Below are 19,883 nucleotides of genomic sequence, written 5' to 3'. Positions count from 1 at the left end.
TCGAAGCGCAAAACATAAACGGGGGACGACGAGAGGGCACCGGGACACGTGCTGTGCCCTGTGCCCTCTCGTCGTCCCCCGTTTATGTTTTGCGCTTGGAATGGTCTTGCAATGGAATACTAACGTGCCCAGAAGTCCGCCTTAATTTGTTCGTCCAGTTGTTAGTGCCAGCTTCTTCCGTCGCTTTTTTCTGTGTCCTGTGTTTACCGCCGGTTTTTATTCCATTCGAACATGTACCAACTATCGTACTCCAACGCCTTGGTATCTGCCTAAGTGGGTGGTATTGGCTTGACAAACGTGCGCAGCGGACGCTCGGCGGTCGTCGGCAGGCCCGCGCTCACGTGAGCGATCCGACATTTCTTGGTGTGTTTAGCTGCGCGCACGAAAAATTAAGATTTGATAAGCAGCTTTACCATTGAACGACTTTGTTAAACCGAAGCTTGTTACGCCTCACTGATGGCGTCGTTAATACCACTAAAACACACTGCACCAAAGCCCGTTTTACACTGCGTGTTTCGCGAAACGATGATGATAATAACAGTAAACACATCGATCGCTCGAGAAAAACTCTTCCCGAGGGGGCAATCAAACCTGAGTTCATCGCGTTATGAAGCCAGCGTCTAGCTAACTGCGTCAGTCCCACATGGTCGAAGCAGGTTTATGTTGAGAACTTGACTTTGATTGAGGTTGCATAGGAGAAAGCTCCACGTTTTATTTATCTTTCTCGTAGGAAAGGGCCCTGATTTTAATTGTTTTGCACGCCATCTTTGCGATGAAAAGCTTCCGTAAACAGTTGTAAAATAGCCATCGTAACGGATGTCAAGTGCAGGCGCTTGCTCTAGCATCGATGTTACACAGACATGTGAGCGGTTGAAAACAAAAGGCACTAGAAATAAGGGGTTCTTTTCGTTTCTTTTCAACCAGGATAACATAAAAAAACTGAACTCCGGAAAAATTCGGCCTGATTCGACTAGTGTCCTGTGAGGAAAACGCTTTCAAAAATCAGTGCCTTAACGTGAATTCGTCCGCAGATTTTGTGAGCAGAAGCTCTGCTGGGACTTTTGTGATGCAGCACGTAAGAGTTATATTATTTTCACTGTTAACGAAACGCTTACGGGGCACTTAAGTCTCTTAAGTGATTTGAAGGCGCAAGACAGCAATTCTCGAAACCTTATTCACTGCTGCATCGTGTTTGCGGTTCCCTCACGTACACCTGTCATACGGCAAGCATTCGGAAAATTCTTGTTCCATTTCGGCACGGTGCATGGTTAAGTCTGTGGTTAACACACTTGGCTGCTAGTCTGGGCGACCCGATTAAAATGCCATTTCAACCCAAGTAAGCCGCTATTTTTATTTAATTTCCTTTTGTTCTTTTTACAGCGGCCGTACTTTCGTTTCATTCGTGCAGTTGCCAGCAACTACGGCCACTTTTCGCATTTGATGAGACATCTGGGGCTTTCGCCTTAAGAAGTCTCCCGATTTTTTAAAGCTCTGTGGGGGATCGCCTTTAAATTTTGCTTTCTAAGGAAGCTTGAAAAGACAAACCTGTTTTCTTAATGCGCCTAAATCCTTCATGAAAATTTGCATGTATTCGCAACATCTATTTGCAGAAGAATATTTGTGAATGACCGCACCCAGACACTGGGAAATGATAGGGTGTTATTAGTGGTCTACATTTAATTTTGTATTAGTGCTTTATTTATACTGAATTTAGCTATCGTTAATTGCAGGTTTGGCCATTATATTCTTGTAGGTATCTCTTACTTTATGAAAATGTTTTAGGAACGCCCACACAAATTGTTCGAGATGCTCCGGCGCCTAAACCTATGATTGAGTATTACTATCGCAAATGAATTTATGTTAATAGTGTTTTCGCTGAGTTCCCGTGATTGATATTGCGTGTTCATTATTTGTTTTTGGAACTACGGTCATTTTTTGAGTGTTTGCTATGTATGTATGTATGTATGTATGTATGTATGTATGTATGTATGTATGTATGTATGTATGTATGTATGTATGTATGTATGAATGTATGTATGTATGTACGAACGTACGTACGTCGTACGTACGTATGTATGTATGTATGTATGTGTGTATGTATGTATGTATGTATGTATGCATGCATGCATGTATGTATGTATGTATGTATCTATGTATGTATGTATGTATGTATGTATGTATGTATGTAGAGAGAGAGAGAAAGCTCTTTATTAGAGGAGAAATCCGAGAGTTTTGCCGGAATCGTACTACCGACATGTTCAATATAAAAATGCACTGCTTTTCTGGTCAGTCGCGCATTTTGGTCTAAGTTGAAAGCCACTATAAAAGGTTCCATTTTTTAACTTTCAGAAATTGAAGCCAAGCTGTTCCCTCTCATAGTCCTGAAAAACATGTGTAGCATCTTGTTGTTTTTTGCTACAAAACACCAAATGTGACCTTAAAGCTGCCTTATGGGGATATAGCAGTCCGATTCTTTATAAGCGCAAATGAAAAAAAAATTATATCAAAGTAACTTCAGCAGCATGACCGATCTGCACAACGTATGTATGTATGTATGTATGTATGTATGTATGTATGTATGTATGTATGTATGTATGTATGTATGTATGTCTGTAAGTATGTATGTATGTATGTATGTATGTATGTATGTATGTATGTATGTATGTATGATGTGTGTGTGTGTATGTATGTATGTATGTGTGTGTGTCTGTATGTATGTATGTCATCATCATCACCAGCCTATCTACGCCCACTGCAGGGCAAAGGCCTCTCCCATTATTCTCCAATTATCTCGGTCCTGTGCCAACTGTGACCAATTTATTCCCGCAAACTTCTTGATCTCATCTGCCCATCTAACTTTCTGCCGCCCCCTGCAACGCTTGTCTTCTCTAGGGATCCACTCTGTTACCCTTAATGACCAGCGGTTATCTTGCCTTCGCATACATGCCCTGCCCACGTCCATTTCTTCTTCTTAATTTCTACTAATATGTCTTTAACACCAGTTTGCTCCCTGACCCACTCCGCTCTCTTCTTGTCCCTTATTGTTACACCTATCATTTTCCGCTCCATTGCCCGCTGAGTCGTTCTCAATTTAAGTTGAACCCTCTTAGTGAGCCTCCAAGTTTCTGCCCCGTAGGTATGTATGTATGCATGCATGTATGTATGTATGTATGTATGTATGTATGTATGTATGTATGTATGTATGTATGTATGTATGTATGTATGTATGTATGTATGTATGTATGTATGTATGTATGTATGTATGCATGCATGCATGCATGCATGTATGTATGTATGTATGCATGCATGCATGCATGTATGTATGTATGTATGTATGTATGTATGTATGTATGTATGTATGTAAAACCAGCCAATAAACCAAAAATAATCATGATCATGAGTTCAATCAGAGATGGCAGGAAAGACCTTCAAAATTATTTCCCAGTTGGCAACAGTTTCTGTCTGATCATTGCCTGAGATTATTCAGGCTACTACACGAGTCATCAGTACATGTTAGGACCCAAGTTAAGTATACAGTGAAGCCCGTTTCGATCCGATTCTTTGTAAGCGCAAATAAAAAAAAATTATATCAAAGTAACTTCAGCAGCATGACCGATCTGCACAACGTCGTGTTCAAGCGGGGTCTCCCTAAGTGAAGACGCCACATACCAGGTACGCATTTAGTGTATGAGAACAGGTTTCCACATTTCAAGGAACTGACTAGATTCTTCAAACATTTCGGCTTCCGATGAAATGTTTACTTCAGCACAATTAGCTGTTGAGAAGGTGGAAAGAGCTGGAAAGTTAAGAAAAGTCAGCTGTGAGCAACCGTCCAAATTGAAACATCATTCTTGAAGTCCCTACATCAGGCGAAAGCAAGAGTACATTGTCCTACCAAATGTAATCATTTCTGTAATCACTTTAGGCTGAGCGGTCTTCAAAAGAACGGTTTTTAAATCTGTGTGGTTAGGCACAACTAGTCAATAGGCCATAAACTCTCTATATGAGAGGCAGAGCTCTTGCATCAGATTCAGAGGCTGTGTACTTTTGTAATGGTTAATTTTCATGGTTAACCTCCATTTCACTTTAATGATTGTTTTAGTAGTACCCGCCCTTTCCCGCTTTACGTTGCCGTCATAAGTTGCTAGAGACCGGACTGCTATATCCCCATAAGGCAGCTTTAAGGTCACATTTGGTGTTTTGTAGCTAAAAACAACAAGATGCTACACATGTTTTTAAGGACTATGAGAGGGAACAGCTTGGCTTCAATTTCTGAAAGTTAAAAAATGGAACCTTTTATAGTGGCTTTCAACTTAGACCAAAATGCGCGACTGACCAGAAAAGCAGTGCATTTTTATATTGAACATGTTTTTCTACATGCATTCAATCGGGACGAAGAATAAGAAAGTATGAAGAAATAATACTGAAAACTTAACTCCCCTAAATGCAGAGAAACAGGGTCTGACGTTCTAGAAATTTTCAAAAATGTGCTAAATTTGTAATTTTTCATTTAAATAATATTACCTTATACTTAAAAATGGTTTATGTCAGCTCAATTGACAGAATACAAAGTTTCAATACGATGAAACCTGCACATATAGCTACAAGAGCTCGTGTTTTATAGCTCCAAAAGTTTCTAACTTTTGCGAGTCTCGCCACCCGAGCCGTCTTTTGCATTTTTTTTCCGGTGGGACATTATTTTACTAAAACAAAGCTTCAGACATGTTTTGCTCTGACAAGAAGATATATATAAAATTTTGGTCAAAATTAAGGATGTAGGCAGGACACCCCTGTCCCATCTCTCGTGAAAACACCCTATTGCTGTCATTGATGTCCACTCCAGAAAATGGCCGCGCTGTAAAAAGCAGGTAAATAAAAAAAGTGCCATCCGATGTAATTTCAACCCTGGACTGCACATTTGCAGCCCAGAGCTCTACCGACTGTGTTATGGCAGCACGTTGCCAGCGGGCAACAAAAGTTGTTCCTTTTTGTTTCGCATACCCATTTGAGGGATGGCCATGGGTCGGGAGGTTTGAGGGGCTAATGTTCTCGCTTCAAAAAATTCAAAAAACTATAAATCGGAAACGGAAAAGTTGTAGAATATTGCGGGCTGCATTACAACTGAACGTGGTGGCTCTTTATAAGAGCAGTTGCACGCCAGCCCCGCGGAACGATGATTCTAGGGACGGTGTAACCTGTTGCAGTTTGCTTACTGTAATACGTACCGACGTAAGACGGGGAAACAAAAGCGAAGAAAGAGACGCACACACGGTGTAGTAGAAAATAATCCAGGCCGAAGTAATGCGCACTAAAAGACAAAGAAATGAAAGCGAAAAGATTGATGAAAATAAAATGTAGCAGTAAACAAGTCGTGAATACCGTATTTTTGCGATTCTAAGCACCCGCCGAGTCTTTAGCACCCTCCTCTACTTTCGAGGAAAAAGTTTGGAAAAAAGTTCCCATGGGAATCTGAGCACCCCCTTTTCTAAGCAACCATCGTGAGGTGGGTTTCAAACGCGTGGAAGCAGGACCAAGGTAACTTTTTAGCCGTGTCATTTATGAAGTTTTCAATTACAAATCACTTCTAGGGAAGAGAGTGCGACCTGCTGTGGGATGCTGAGATTGGCGGCTCAAGCGACACAAGGAACTCCAATGGCAGTGAGGGTGAATGGGTATTAGACAAAAGCAGTTGGTATCAGTGCACCTATTTCTGTATTGAAGGTTGCCAAATCAAACCTCATTCTTTGCGCCTGTCTCATCGAGATAGGGCCGGGAAAAAAAAGCGGCGAGGACGGGTGGGAGCGTAATTTCCCATTTTAGAATCTAAGCTATCCCCGCCCCCCTCACTTAGGGCGTCGTAATCGTAGAAAAAATGGGGTGCTTAGATTCAGGTACATACGGTAAGTGTCGCAGCGCTTTTGCCTTCAAAGCACGTAAGCAGAATCGTAGAAAATTTCCACATGGAAAATTTCCAAATGGAAAATTCCCTAGGAAATTTCCACTCATAACTGACCGCACACCACTACGTGGTGTATGCTATATTAGGTGGTTGGAACTCTTGATCCCCTGTTTGTTTCCCGTGATAACTGCTGTACAGAACTAAAGGCTAAACCTGTTTTCTACTCGATCAGTTCTCACCTCTCTGTAGGCGGGGGCGAAACCTGGCCATACCAAATTCGTGGCAACGCTTCTTCCAGCCTGGCCTCGAATGGAGTCACTTTCTCTTCTGAAATATCCGACTGGGGGGAGAACAGCTGCATTCGACATCGACGATCGAGGTGGGATTGTGAATAAAATTACTTTGAATCATGGCAGTACCGCTAGGAACACGGTGCACGTCACGTTATTGTCTTTACCATTCCAGGAAAGTAGTATACGATTGGTCAAATTGGAGGTGAATAGAATGTATCTTTAGGTAAAGACTACAGGTAATGGGTTTACGTAGCATCCCCTGGTTTAAACATACGCTGCGGACATCTGTTGCCATCGCGGTGATCATGCTATGGGCAATGCTTCAAAAGAAAAAAACATAAAAAACTGCACAAATTCAGAAAATTGTATACTAATACGTAGCAGTCTCATGCCACTTGTCTAGAGTGTGATTTCCTGATATATGGCTATGACAAACAAAAGATGTTGGAGTATTTTATTTTTTATTTGTCTTTTGATTGTTCTCGCCAATGATGTAAATTTGTACCATTTATTTTTTTGTTTATTCAGTTATCTTCAAGGCCCGAGGGCATTACAGAGGGTAGTGGGTACATACATACATGTACAGCACACAAATCAAAATACAACAACAGAAAAATTGCAATCAAGTAACATCGCTTGCTACAGGGTTGAACTAAGGCTACGTGCAAATAACATTAGTGACAGCAACTTTAGATAAAGCGGCATCTTTCATACCAGCAATATCATGAGGAAGATGATTCCAACATACAGAAGTGTTTGGAACAAATGACTCCTGAAAACACTTGGTGTGCCCTGACGGAAGTCCTACTTTATGGCGATGATCAATGCGAGTGGAAACGGAAGTTGGTTGGGCCAATAATCTATTTCTGAGTAATGTATTGGTGAAGTAAATTTTACGAAATTGACACAGCCGAACATTATTGCGGTGTTGTGCCTTCACTCGCTAATTATGTTTTTTTTTTCATTTTCGCGTACTGCAGATGGTCCGTTTACGCTATATTTCATTCCTTTATCAAACGTTCATTTACAGACTTTTTCCATTATTTTTCGTTTTTTGTTGGCGAAATGTATAAGATGTATGTTCTTGATTTGCAGATTATATTTTGAAATTTTCCTTTTATTCTATTTTTATTACTCTTTAGGTTTTTCAAAATTTAGTATGACCAGTTATCTCCATTTACGCTACCATGGCGATTAAAGGTGTTACTTTTGTCACATCTGCGTTTTTGTGGACACGGACAGCTTACAGGGGGAACTCGGCTGTGGGGGAACTCGGCAAAGAATGCTACGTGTTAAAAACTGATGAATACGTTAAGGGCGCCCATTAAATGCGAAGGATTTTATTGCTTCCAGTTCATTATCAGTTTTGTTGTAATGTTTTCATGTTTTGCTTATAAGGTGTGCTCTGCTTTACGACTAATCTTTTCATCCACCACCATTCCGATTATATTTTGCGTAAGCTAATGTGTTCTTCAACAAGATGGAAAACCAAGTCTGCTCGAAGGCGGCTTGCAGGTGGTCATTCTATTTTGTAATCTCTGTGTATTTTCAACAAGAAACAAAAGCGATTGTTAGTTTTAAACGAAATATTTTAACGTCAATATTGAATGCCGCAAGATAATATGTTTAAAATCAATAAAATTACAGAAAACAAACCGTCAGTCCTTTTTATTATGGTTCTAGCAGAACGATTACACTTTGCCCAAATTTCAAATCTGAGCTCTTAAACAATTTGAAGTTCTGCCAAGCGTTGCTTGAAGTACTTGATGCCGGAACTGTAGATCTCGCTGAAGTACTTAAGCTCAGATGTCACTCGGGCGTAATAGGCTGTTACCCTGGGATACTTGGTGCTGTCGATGAAGCCAGTCTGAAGTGAGAGAATAAAAGTTTTGCCATTAGCAGTCGAGTCAGCTGAAGAAGAAAATATAAAACAGTCATTTGCGAGAAACTCAGTGACATCAACAGGGCAAGTCAAAGCGGGCTTAAACATGCCAACAGACGGCGAGCGTATGAGAAATGCTATTTGACATTGAGCAATGCAAGGCTTTGCTGTGAAATACAACCTGCTTCGTAACTAACCGGTAGCAGGTAACTCCAGGCTGAATTGAAGCCATAATATCAAACTTGGGAGCAATGACATGGCATGTGCCGCTGTACCATAAATCTTTTTAAGACAAATCCCCAACCCTCGTGAAGTGCAAAATGTTCGACGGGCATAGAACAAAAGCCTGCATACTGTAGAACCGCCGTAATCTCCGTATGAACATTTGCATTACGGAATTTATTCTAACTAATAGAATGCTCATCGTGGAGCAAGTTTGTTTCCGTCTGTGATAAGAGAAGATTTATGTTTCGCTAGTCTTCTCACATGAACTGGCTCCACTGAAGAACCATCTCTTGCTAGTCAGAAACTTTGGATACCGACGAGGCCGGCGGTTTTGCGGTTCAATGGACATTTCCTTACCCTATGTGATTTCTTTATACTTGGGTTTGCTTGCTCATTGAAATCAACTAGAGGAATCTGCTATAAAATCTTGCACCCTAGATGTGCCATTGCCGCATGTACCAGAACTACTTGCCGCCCACACAAGCTTCCTTCAGTATGTTTATGGAATTTCTTCGACTGACAGTTAAGTTCTTCGCACGAAACATCAATATCGGTACCGAACAAAAACGAAGTACTCCGAATGTACAGAATTAAAACCCCGTTTATTTCTCTGTGATAACCATGCTTACCTATGACAACATTTTTAAAACTTCTGTAGGGCCACTGTACTTGGTTTTAACGATGACCTAAGCCAACTCGCAGCAAACAGCTGCCTAATGTCCTTGTTTTTTCGGCATTCGCGCCGAAAAAAACAAGAACCCTTCATTTTTCTCTCGGACATATTCCCGAAGATCTAAAATCTCGAAGAAAATTTTGCTTATTATTTACAGCTAAAGAAAATCAGTAATAGAGCAGCATTCATTAAAATGTCTCAGTATTTTTTTTTCTGTGGTTCAAACCGCGTATTCCGGGTTTCCAAAATGTTCGGTTGGTAAGCGAAATCGGGGATTTTGGTGTTACTCAAACTAAAGATCATTTTCTTGGATTTGCTGCCAGAAAAATATTGCACTTTATTGAGCTGTTTTTCATGTATTATTCGCATGCCTGTGCTGCAAAATTTTCGGCAGGTTTTCTTCCTCCACGCAACACCCAGGAACCAATACAAATGGCTCATACATTTCGCGCCGTATCAAGACAAATATGGAAAACTCATCATCCAGGCGATAACATATAAATCTTCTTCTAAACATAAAATTTCAAACTAAAAAATTCTGTTTTGGGTATCCGGTGCTCCCGCAAAGAAATAAGCAGGGATAGTGACCTTCTTTCTTTCTATAAATGGAGCAAGATGCTGGAGTGCCGAAGAGAAGCAAGCATTTTCGGTGACGCTATAGAAATGCTCGCTCGTTGACTTCAACATAAAAAAAAATGACGGGGTTTCTCGCTCACTTCGTTTTTGCGGAGATCATTATTTGGTACATATAGAAACAGCCAACTCTGTACAGCGCTTACCTCAAAAGCGAGCACCAGGTAGGCAACGATGCTCAGGTCGGCAAGAGTGATATTCTCACCGACGGCAAATTTGTCATCGCCGATGAGGTGATCAACAGACTTGAGCACATTCTCCTCGAAGGCGTAAACATGCTCCTTTGATGGCTTGGCCCGTTTGTAGAAGAGCAGATTCTGCATAAAAGGCGGTAGAATGCAGCAGCTTTGTACTGCGAACGAGTGTAATTTCTCTGGTTCGAATGAGTTCGTGGCTCGGCGTTGCACTAATCTCTGCTGTTCGTGCGATATGGCATTGTAGGAATGCGGTCTTTTTTTTTTAACCAACCGCAACTTCCCAACTCCTCTTCCGAAGTGACATTGGAACACCTGCCATGCTCGAACATTTCGTGAAAAGTTAAGTTAGCATTAAACGCGATCAAGAAAAATCACACTACTTATTCTACAACGCAAGGATCGGTCACAACATTCGACACCAACAGAAAAAGAACATGATTGTTAAAGTTTGTTCTTGGGTCTGCAGGTGGGCCGACTGGAATGGTGGAAAGGGGGATACATTTGAGAACGTAGCACGGCACCACGGCTTCAAGCTGTTGAGCCCACTGCTTTTTGTAGCGGTTGGAGGGGAAGGGCAAACAAAACTGTAGAGGCCCTAAAGAAAGAGACACACAACATGCGCCCTGTGATTTCTTTATTCTTCGTCCATCGTCTTGGCACTCAAACAGAACTGTGAAAAATAAGCAACTTGCCTAGTGGACAGCTCTTCAGAAGGAGGAGAAAAATAAAGAAGGGTACAGTGCTACACATGTACACAAACCAAATCAAAAAGATAATGGGTCAGAAAACAGCCACGTGGAACGAATCGCTAAAAGAAGACAATGGTCTTTTTGGGCGCACTCCCTTAGACGTAACCGAACTCAGCGACTGCTGACGTTTTATCTAAACACCCACTTTTCTTATGGTGGCACCCTGAATCAGCACACACATGCCATGGCAACGGCAGCGTAAATATCGGTTACCACGGTCAATTCTGTAATGTAAGCATGGGAGGGAAAGGTAATCGCCACCTTCACTCTAGCACTGAGGTTTAATGGCGCTATTTTGTGGGGTTTTGTATATATTTTTGAAGGAGCAACACGTCCCGCCTTTCCTGAACAGTCCTAGAGCCCAGAATACCCATAAAGAGTTCACGGTGAACTTCGAAAAAACTATGCTACTTTTTTGGCACTTACAGGTTCGGTAGGGTAAGAGCACTCTTCTCGTCTCAGTATGCAGGAAGCGGTCGTTACTTAATTTTCGACCGTGCTAACCAGTCAGACACAAGAAACCCCGTGGTCGCCCTTCATAAAGCGTACCACACGCGTTTATTCATATGACGATTCATTGAAAACGGAATTAGGAACGATTCCCTGTGAAATCAGCTGAAACCGCTATCCTAAACGCTTTATCTGCAGCACTGAAAATGTTCACAAGTCAAGAACACTACACAAAGTTCTATGCACGCGCATCCCTAAAATCAGCAAATCATTATCGCGCTTATTTTAAAGTATCGCACGCACATTCCCAGCGTAGCGACCAGCATGCTCTTTAGGAAGTTCATGTGTGTAACATACGGGTTGCCGATTGACTAGTTCCCACAAGGGGTATACAAAATATGTGCGGTGATTGCAATCAATTCCATATTAGCGAAACACAGGAGTTTTCAAGACGACTTAGGGAGCACCACCGTAATGTCAAGAAGGATAATCATACGACAAACACCACTGTCGAGCAGGCGCATGAACATTCTCTGAAGATTGAGTGGGCAACACCTGTGTTTTAGCCGGGAGAAAGAAATCACCCGGCTAGTGATGTAATCACGTACCGTAAATCCAACGCCAGCTACAAAGAACCTGCCGGGAAGGACCATGCCGGCCATATGCCCATGCTCGCTACACTACGTCCTGGCCACATAAATATCGACCATTTTCCAGCTCATTGAACAGCTTGCAACTCATATCATATATATATATATATATATATAAATATTGCATTTTTGTACTTGGTTAGCGCCCCGCGATTCCTTCCTTTTTTCCTCATAGAGAGCGAGCAATAAATTGAACTTTACTATGGTTCATAATTCCGACTCCCCAAGGACTAGATCAAACCCAAACCGGGTAACAACAAACTCCTTCTGTTCACAATTATACTCTCGTGGGTTCGAATTTCTGTGAAATTTAAATAACTCAACATCGTGACGTGGAATCACTCGTCAATAGGTGTCAATGGTGAATGCAAACGTGTTTGGGCGGAGAACAACGCCCGGGACTAAACTTAGAAAGGTCATCCTAGTCTGCATGAATAAAAGTCCCGATTGTACTTACGTAAAAAGTAATTACATGGGGCTGCACTATATTCGCCGTAGCGGCGATAACCTGGTCGACGCGGCTTCGGTCTTTTATGCAGACAGGGTAAAGGTCAGATGTGGGGCCGTACTTATGCAGAAGGTAGTAGGCGATGGCGTTGCTGCGCCAAAAAATGAAGGTCAAACAGAGAAAAAACATCAAATGTATTAGTAAGAATTGTAAGCATTGTAAGAATTCTAAGAAATAAATACAAGTACATGTTTTTGTCTGGGCGTTGCGGTTTCGTTTATAATGAGAGTTGCGTCACTGGGTCGCACGCGTGATATTTTCGGTCAACTCGTCTAACACGCTTTCGACATCCCGAAGTTCAAACCATCGCATGATTACAGTGGGGGTGAGGCCGCAAAAATGCACCCAGTTGCTGTGTGTCAGCTTCACTGCGTTAGCGTTCAGAAGCGCCTTAAATATTGTTTGGAAATAACCGCGACATCCATTCATAAAATTTTATTCATAGGTGCCGTTAAGGAAATTTCCTGTGTTCATAGCGCCTGCCCATTTCATTATCTGCATCAATATATCTGCGCCCCGAAACACTTCTTTTTGTAAAATACATTTACGCTTTCATTCATTTCCCTAAAGCCATCCCCCAGGATTACTTACTCTACATTTCTCTGGCAGCCACTTTTTTTGTCAAAAATATCTATTCTCCCAGCGTTGATTATATTTCTTTTGTTCACGTGCGCCATGTTGTATTAGCTCCTATCGACACTGTACCTCTCGAAATAACGTTTTTTTAGCATTTACTGTATTGTATAGGAATTAAAGACATGTATTATTCAAAAAAAATATTAAAATTACCTGACACCGCAGACAGAACCAGATCATAACACAAAAAAATTATGCATGAATTCATGCATAATAAACACTCAGTACACAACAAAGCGTAAAAACGACAGAATGAGGGAGTCAGACAATAATGTGCTCGATTAATTCAAACAACAAGGCCTCAAAGTGATTCTAAGCCAAACATGTTTACAGGCACTGAAAAGCCAAGGTCGTTCATTCTTGGCACCTACACTGCTACAGAAAAGCCTTGGATGAAGCTTCGGAACCAAACAGCACCAAGAACAATAGTCATTGAGAAGTAGAGAAAGTAACATCATGATTGCATGCAAAACAAAACAATCAACATACCTCTCATAGACCACGAAACCTTCATCGTTAAGAGTGGGCACCTTGTGAAACGGGTTGAGCTGAAATAAAGAAAAACCATAGTCAACTCGTCTCTATCAAAGTCCCACCAGATGTGACGCAGCCTGGTGTCAAACCAATAAACGTTTACGCGCAAAAAAGCACCAATAGCTTCTCCCCACAAAATTATTAAACATGGCACAATATACGCATCAGTAAAACCCCTTAAAATAAAGATTGGTAGCAATCTTGCGTGGTGCAAAAAATACCGAGCGCATCAGACACCATTCGCTGCACGACGGTATTTCGGAGAGAGTCCTAACTACGTCTGGGAAAACAAAACTGTACGTCCGTATCACTAATACAAATTGTTGCGAGGAAGGGAAAAATACTATTACAATACATCAACAGTAAACAAAAATGGCCGCATCTCCACTCCGTGGATGATGGCGAGGGTGTGGATCAGTGTTGTAAACGGTACTCTAAAACAGGAACTAAAGCTCGTTCCTCGTTCCTTCCCAGTTTTGAAACGAGTTCCGTTACAAGTTCCTTTATTGCGAAAGGAACGCGTTCCAGTTCCACTTCAAAAATTGGAACCTGTCGTTACATTAGCGTTACATTTCAATTTTAAAAAAATTAATATATGGTTTCGGGTAACTGTGAGGCGAAATAAAGGTAAATTGAATTTAAAATTTATTTAAAGAAATTTAAAACTCACACCGAACTATGTATACTATACCAATAGGAACACCGCTGGCAGCAGATTATCTGGAGATAAAAAGAATCCAAAGAAACGCTCCTAGATGAATTTGTTCAAGGAGCACCGGTCAGCTCCACACAAATTCAACTATAAGTTTGTGCTCCTCTATTATGGGTGCAACACATATCGCACTTTCCACTTCGGTCTTACAAATGCGCAGTTAGGTTAGTGCGCTTCGGATGTGCAGATAGAAAGTTACCCGCATGCCGAACATCTTCAAAATTCTTGCTTAAGAAACTGTTTCGAAAGGAACAATACATAGTCGTTTAATGAATGATTGTTCAATATTAAAGTTTCTTTAAACTACTGTACAGGCTCTTTGCAAAGAATTCAGTACGGGGGTTACAAATCTGAAGCTTTGCGGATAATACAGCTAAAATGTGCGAGTAACAAAACGCAGCAGATTAATTAATGGCTACAAGGTTCGCAATACATGTTTAAGTAGGGAGGCGATAACAAGAAGAAAAAAATAAAATTAAAAAGCATAGTCACACATGAAATCTACGCGCAAGAATTCGAAATTATACCCAATCAGCGTACTAGATAAAGGAAACAACCACAGATAGCCAAATATGTGGACGCAACGCACAAATCAGTTGCTGTGGTTAGAAATGCGCGGAAGAGAAAAGCACAATAAATAACGCGGAGCTTAATCACGTGCGTAAAAAACATTTACAGTATAAAAAATCAAAGCACAGGTTGAACCCGACACACTAAAGAAAGTCTGAACGCTGGCCGTCCACGATCGGGTGGCCTCACTCAGGTATTGTCCATACGGCACACGACGAAGTTAAGCCCAACAATGACGAAATTCCTGCCCTTTTTGTACACGACGCGTGCAATACAAAGGAACCTGGCACTCCCGTTGGCCAATTCCCGCCAGAACGGCGACCGACCGCGCCGTGACGAAGTGCATGCGTACTCTGTAACTTCGAGCAGTCCAGCATCCCGAGACACTGCTGCGCGCCCAGCCCTACTGATAGCCGGTGACCCTCGAGTGACCTCACCGCGAGCGCAGCTCCCAAGACAGCAACGCACCCGCACCTCAAGCGAACTAATGCGGTGACAATATACAGACAGAGTCCTTCATTGAAGGACTCTGATACAGATATGGCGGTTTCACAAGAGCCCTGCAGCGCTGCCCCGCAGGGAAGAATTCTATCGCCCAGACACGCATCCTGACCTCTCCCGACAAACGATGCAAAGTGAAAAGCCTTCTTGCGGCGGCGCTATTCACCCGTTGTACGTCGCGTAAGCTCAACCGGCATGAAAGCAAGCGCAAGCTGCGGCTAGCTGCGTGGTTATTCTTCCACCTTAGTCATTCGAGGAAGCATGTTCCGCTGAAGGGCCAGGTTGTAAGGAAGAGAAACACAGTAGCGAATTAGACCCGCCGCGGTGGCTCAGTGGTTAAGGCGTTCTGCTGCTGAGCACAAGGTCGCAGGTTTGATTTCCGGCCGCGGCGGCCGCTTTTCTGATGGAGGCGAAAAGCAAAAACGCCTGTGTGTACGAGATTTCGGCGCAAGTTAAAGATCCCCAGGTGGTCAAAATTAATCCGGAGCCCTTCACTACGGCGCGCCTCATCGCCTGCGTTGCGTCGGCGTGTTAAACCCTACAATCAATCTATCAGTCGCGAATTATGGATTTTTATACTCGAGCCTTGGCATCAAAAGCCGCCAAATCCTAGCAATGTAACGTTTGCAGAAGAAACGCATTCCTACCGTTCCTTCATAAACCTAACGAGTTACTGTTACAGTTCCACCGACCCTTAATGGAACGTTGGCGTTCCTCCGTTCCTCTAAAAAGGAACTAGTTCCAGGAACGCCGTTTCTTCGAACGCCGTTCTTTGGAATGCCGTTCCGTACAACACTGGTGCGGAGTACGGGGACTTGAAATGACATAAAAGTTGCGGCCCGAGTGACATCCGATTTGCGCACGGACCGTCATTCGGTTTGAGCCGTGAGTTGCGCCTTGATAATTCCCTGAATGAAACTGCCACTCGTGGATCAAATCGAATTTCGCTTGATTTTCGCTTGATGGTCGTGTGCGCACGGATGGATGCGGATGGACATAGGGAAGTCCTAAGGTACTCAGCACCGTTGCAGACGAGAGAGTAAGCTGTTTGACTCTCGGGATACCAACTCACGGTCGTAGCGCAGTTTGTGAGATGACTGACACTAACTCTCTCTGGTCTACCAGACACAGGCTCGAATCCTAACGGCGCCTGTACAATTTTTCGCAATTGTAAATGATATGCGCACGGACGCGGAAGGACTTTGTGTGGTCCTGAGGTACTCCGCACCTAAAGAAAATCACAAGGTCCACACGTCACATTATACAACAACTTCCCCCTCAGTGAACCTTTTGACAGTCACCCTTGCCAAAACAGCACAGAGGTCCTAAGAACGAATAGTGAAGGGAGCAGTTCCTTGTAATTTTTGAAGCAGCGAGTCACACCACACTGCAAATTTGTATATACTACGATGCTGTATATGTAAGCTTCCCTAAGAGAAAAAACAACACAAAAAACCTTCACATCTTTTTAACCACACAATTTATCCTAAACCAAGTGTTGCACATGTGCGAATAACTACAAACACAGAAGAACAAGAAAGGACATTGCTGGTTGCTACCAGCTTCGTGGTTAAATCTTCTGGTGAACCCACAGAAAAAAGCTTTCCAAAAAAACGGGGTATATCTTAGCTGTGCTGTCTGTGGCAGTAGCAGAAATGTTGTTCAGAGAAAAATATTGCGAGCAGTACTCGCTGCAGATTTTCCATTAAAAAAAAACACGGTAGGAATACACGTGACCCTGACTTAGTTATGGCTTAAAGGGTGCATCTAGGGTTCGACAATGTTAGGTAACGTTGGACACACGAATCTTGCGAAACTAGCACTGTCAAGAATAAAATTTATCCTGTGATCACGCCTTCTTTGCAATTTTGTGGATTTTCTTTACCACATCTTGCACTGTATTGTACTCACGAACCCTGATCACAGCATAAAAATAACTGCGAAAAACGGCCCCTACCTTCACGAAGTCATCGGCGAGATGGTCGTTCTTGGAAAAATCGAGGTCTTTTACGTTCAGTTTGACGCCTAGGTGCCTGGCCACCAAGCGTACAAATCCGCAAGGGGCGCAGCCGGGAAGACTGTACAGATCCGCTGGCATGGCTGCGATGAATAGGAGTGTTACAGGGACCCAGGCTGTTTACAACGGGACGAGCGCCGCGGCTACGTATCAGCGACAGACAGTGCCGACGAGGGCGTTAAACCGAGTCCGCCGATAGTCCAAAGAGCATGGTGCTATCAACAACTGGCGTTGCTACACTGAACTACAGTACCCGCATAAGTAGTGATGAAGAGTAGCTCACCGGCCTGAAGGTAGACGAGCCATCAAAGCTTTTTATATCGCATTTATTTAGAAAGTAGATTACTAGACCAAATATTGAACAAAATAAATATTCAGGCAATGTTTGGACCTTTTCTGCTCGTTGTACAACGCAGTAGGGAACCAACCCGCAAGCACGCCTTATCGGCCCTTACCTCCCCTAATCCGCCGTAGTGGGTAGTGCCTAATGCGCTGTGCTGCTGACGCCGACGGTGCCGTTCCGGTAACGGCCGTTGTGGTGCTTTGTCAACGCAGCAGAAAGTGAAAACTCACGCGTGCGTTGACATTTCTGCGCGCGTTGGATACCCCCACATTGTATAAATCGGTCCATACCGGTTATCTCCGGCCAGTCTCTTAGCAGATACGCAGCACCAGCTTGTAACTGAGCGTCAAAATTTGAATGGGTTCCTACAATATCGCTAAGGGAAGTGGGACTCTGGCTGGCTGGCAGAGGAAGGGCTTTCGGCTGATCTTTATCGCTGTGGTGTTTAGGTGCCTGGAAGAAGAAAAAGGGCCCGGTACCATGGTTGCATCCGTCGTGTGTAACAGAGCTCGAGGTAAGTTTTCGTTTAGATTTGCACACACTGCTCAACAGAAATAGGCGGGGTTGAACCAAGGTACGTTATGCGCAATTTTTTCCTTATCTTGTGCAGGATAAATTACACCAAGAGAGGACATTCCTTAGACATCAGCCGCCGCTTTCGCCGTTATCAAGTATTTCAGTTCAGACATTCATTTAGCTAACACTTTTAGCATTCTGACTTGTGACTGGTTCAGCCGAAAACACGTTTTTTATATAATTTATTCTTGTTAATATGGAATGTCGCACGCCTCACGGTCATCAGTAAGAAAACATGATGCATAAGCGAACTGATCACCGAGTTATGCAGATATACATGCTTTAACGCTGATTTTTTCACGTAGTTTACCTGCCTGCAAATATAGGCGTTGATGAATTAAATTTGAAAAAAGTCAACATCAGCTACATCTCTCCTTTGAGGTAGATGACGAATCCCTCACACAGTTTTTCTATAAGCTTATTCCGCTAATCCCTTTTCTCTTACCAGCGCTGTATGCGGAGGCACAACAATCGCCGCAACACCGATTGTGTCGACAGCGCGTGCGTAACAAAATTACTGCTCTCCCTTCCTTCGACTCGGTTATCTGCAAGGGAGCTTCGTGACTTGTATTGCAGGGCGAGGTTCCAGCAGCGATAGTTCCACCAACTTTGTTTGTTTTGTGGGTCTTGGATGGCGGTCGTGGTTGCAAAATCGTCTGCCGCGTCGTTGAACTTCGCCTAGTTGAAGTGTCCGCACGCACGCTGGAGGAGTGCCGGGCAGTTGCTAGCTTGTGTTTTCCTTCTTTGTATTGGAATTCCGGTTCATCACTCAGTGTGCTTTCCTTTGTACATTTCTTGTCTACAAGAGCTCGCGATAACAAATCGGGGCATTGTGCGTGCACTGAGCGTATTCAGATAAGCACGAAAGCCAGACTCGCTGTCCGGCAGGTGAAAAGCGTTCCGCGGATGGCAGCGGTTTCGTAGTTTGGTGTTGCACCGATTTCTGCAGGAATTCAAAAAGCGTGAACAAAAAGGTTGCTACAAAGGGCATTCGCAAGTAGGAAACATATGAAACCTTTCGAAGTAATTTCCCTGCAAAAGCGTTTTGTTCTATAGACTTAAACAATTGACCACCTCCCTGTCGAAACGACGAAGATAGAAGAGCGCAATGCTTTCCAAAGTGAAGCCCAACACAAAACGAACCGACCCACAATCGGGCGGACCCACATTACACCACCTTGCCATACAAATAAGGTATATCCTATCGGGTCGGTTTACTTCACTGCGAGTGTACTCTCTAGTGCTCTATTGACATGAGCATTCCGTGGCTTTCCCTAGCATTCAACAATCGCCGTCGTCAGATGTAGAGGTGCATTTTCTGCTTGATTTCGCGCGTACATTCAATCCTCAACAAATCCAAACAGCTTCGACCATGCTGGAATGGCACAATCGATAGACGTCATCTTCATAATAGCGCGAGGGTTCTAAGTTTTATTCCAGTCAGAGGAAGCGATTTCATGTATTGTGACTGCATCCGCGATCACCATCATCATGAGACAAAGTTGGATTTCCTGCAGTGCATCTTGGATGGCCTACAGACACCATCATTGAGAGGATAAAAGCTTCGCTTTAAAAATAGGGGTGTGTGCAGGTAAGGACAACCAATCTGCTGCTATTGCCATTTATTGTTCAAGGGCCCTATTTGCTACTGCCTAAATTCCCAGTGAATTCATCCTTTTCTTTTTTTCGTACGCAAAACGTAAGCAATCAATGACGTGATGCACACATAGCTGTGACGATATCCAGTGTAGTTTGACGCTAAGCTTACAAAGATTACAACGAAGCGATCAAATATAGCGCATAAGAGACATAAAAACACTTGGAACGTATTTTAA

The 19,883-nt window shown here is 42.9% G+C and overlaps 1 protein-coding gene across 1 annotated transcript; it reads right to left on the bottom strand.

Moving 5' to 3' along the window:
* Window positions 1-7,844: 7,844 nt before the first annotated feature.
* LOC144146813 (glutathione S-transferase 1-like) lies at window positions 7,845-17,282 on the bottom strand. The gene is made up of 5 exons (XM_077678739.1): window positions 17,070-17,282; window positions 13,285-13,343; window positions 12,109-12,250; window positions 9,752-9,922; window positions 7,845-8,059 (listed from the first exon to the last, which is right to left on the bottom strand). Exons 1-5 carry the CDS (start codon window positions 17,208-17,210, stop codon window positions 7,916-7,918), a joined length of 657 nt encoding a protein of 218 aa, XP_077534865.1. The 5' UTR covers window positions 17,211-17,282; the 3' UTR covers window positions 7,845-7,915.
* Window positions 17,283-19,883: the final 2,601 nt, after the last annotated feature.

This window comes from Haemaphysalis longicornis, unplaced genomic scaffold (assembly GCF_048455015.1).
Source record: "Haemaphysalis longicornis isolate Haplotype H1 unplaced genomic scaffold, Haemaphysalis longicornis Haplotype H1 scaffold_7, whole genome shotgun sequence".
In the NCBI taxonomy this organism is placed as follows: domain Eukaryota; kingdom Metazoa; phylum Arthropoda; class Arachnida; order Ixodida; family Ixodidae; genus Haemaphysalis; species Haemaphysalis longicornis.
Note: the sequence above shows the minus strand (reverse complement) of the source record. Positions and strands in the feature narration are given on the sequence as shown.

Coding starts and splice junctions, on each gene's coding strand:
- LOC144146813 (XM_077678739.1), bottom strand. CDS start 17,210: ATGCCAGCGGATCTGTACAGTCTTCCCGGCTGCGCCCCTTGCGGATTT. Junction 13,344..17,069: donor TCGCCGATGACTTCGTGAAG/GTAGGGGCCGTT, acceptor TCTTTATTTCAG/CTCAACCCGTTTCACAAGGT. Junction 12,251..13,284: donor GGTTTCGTGGTCTATGAGAG/GTATGTTGATTG, acceptor TTTTTGGCGCAG/CAACGCCATCGCCTACTACC.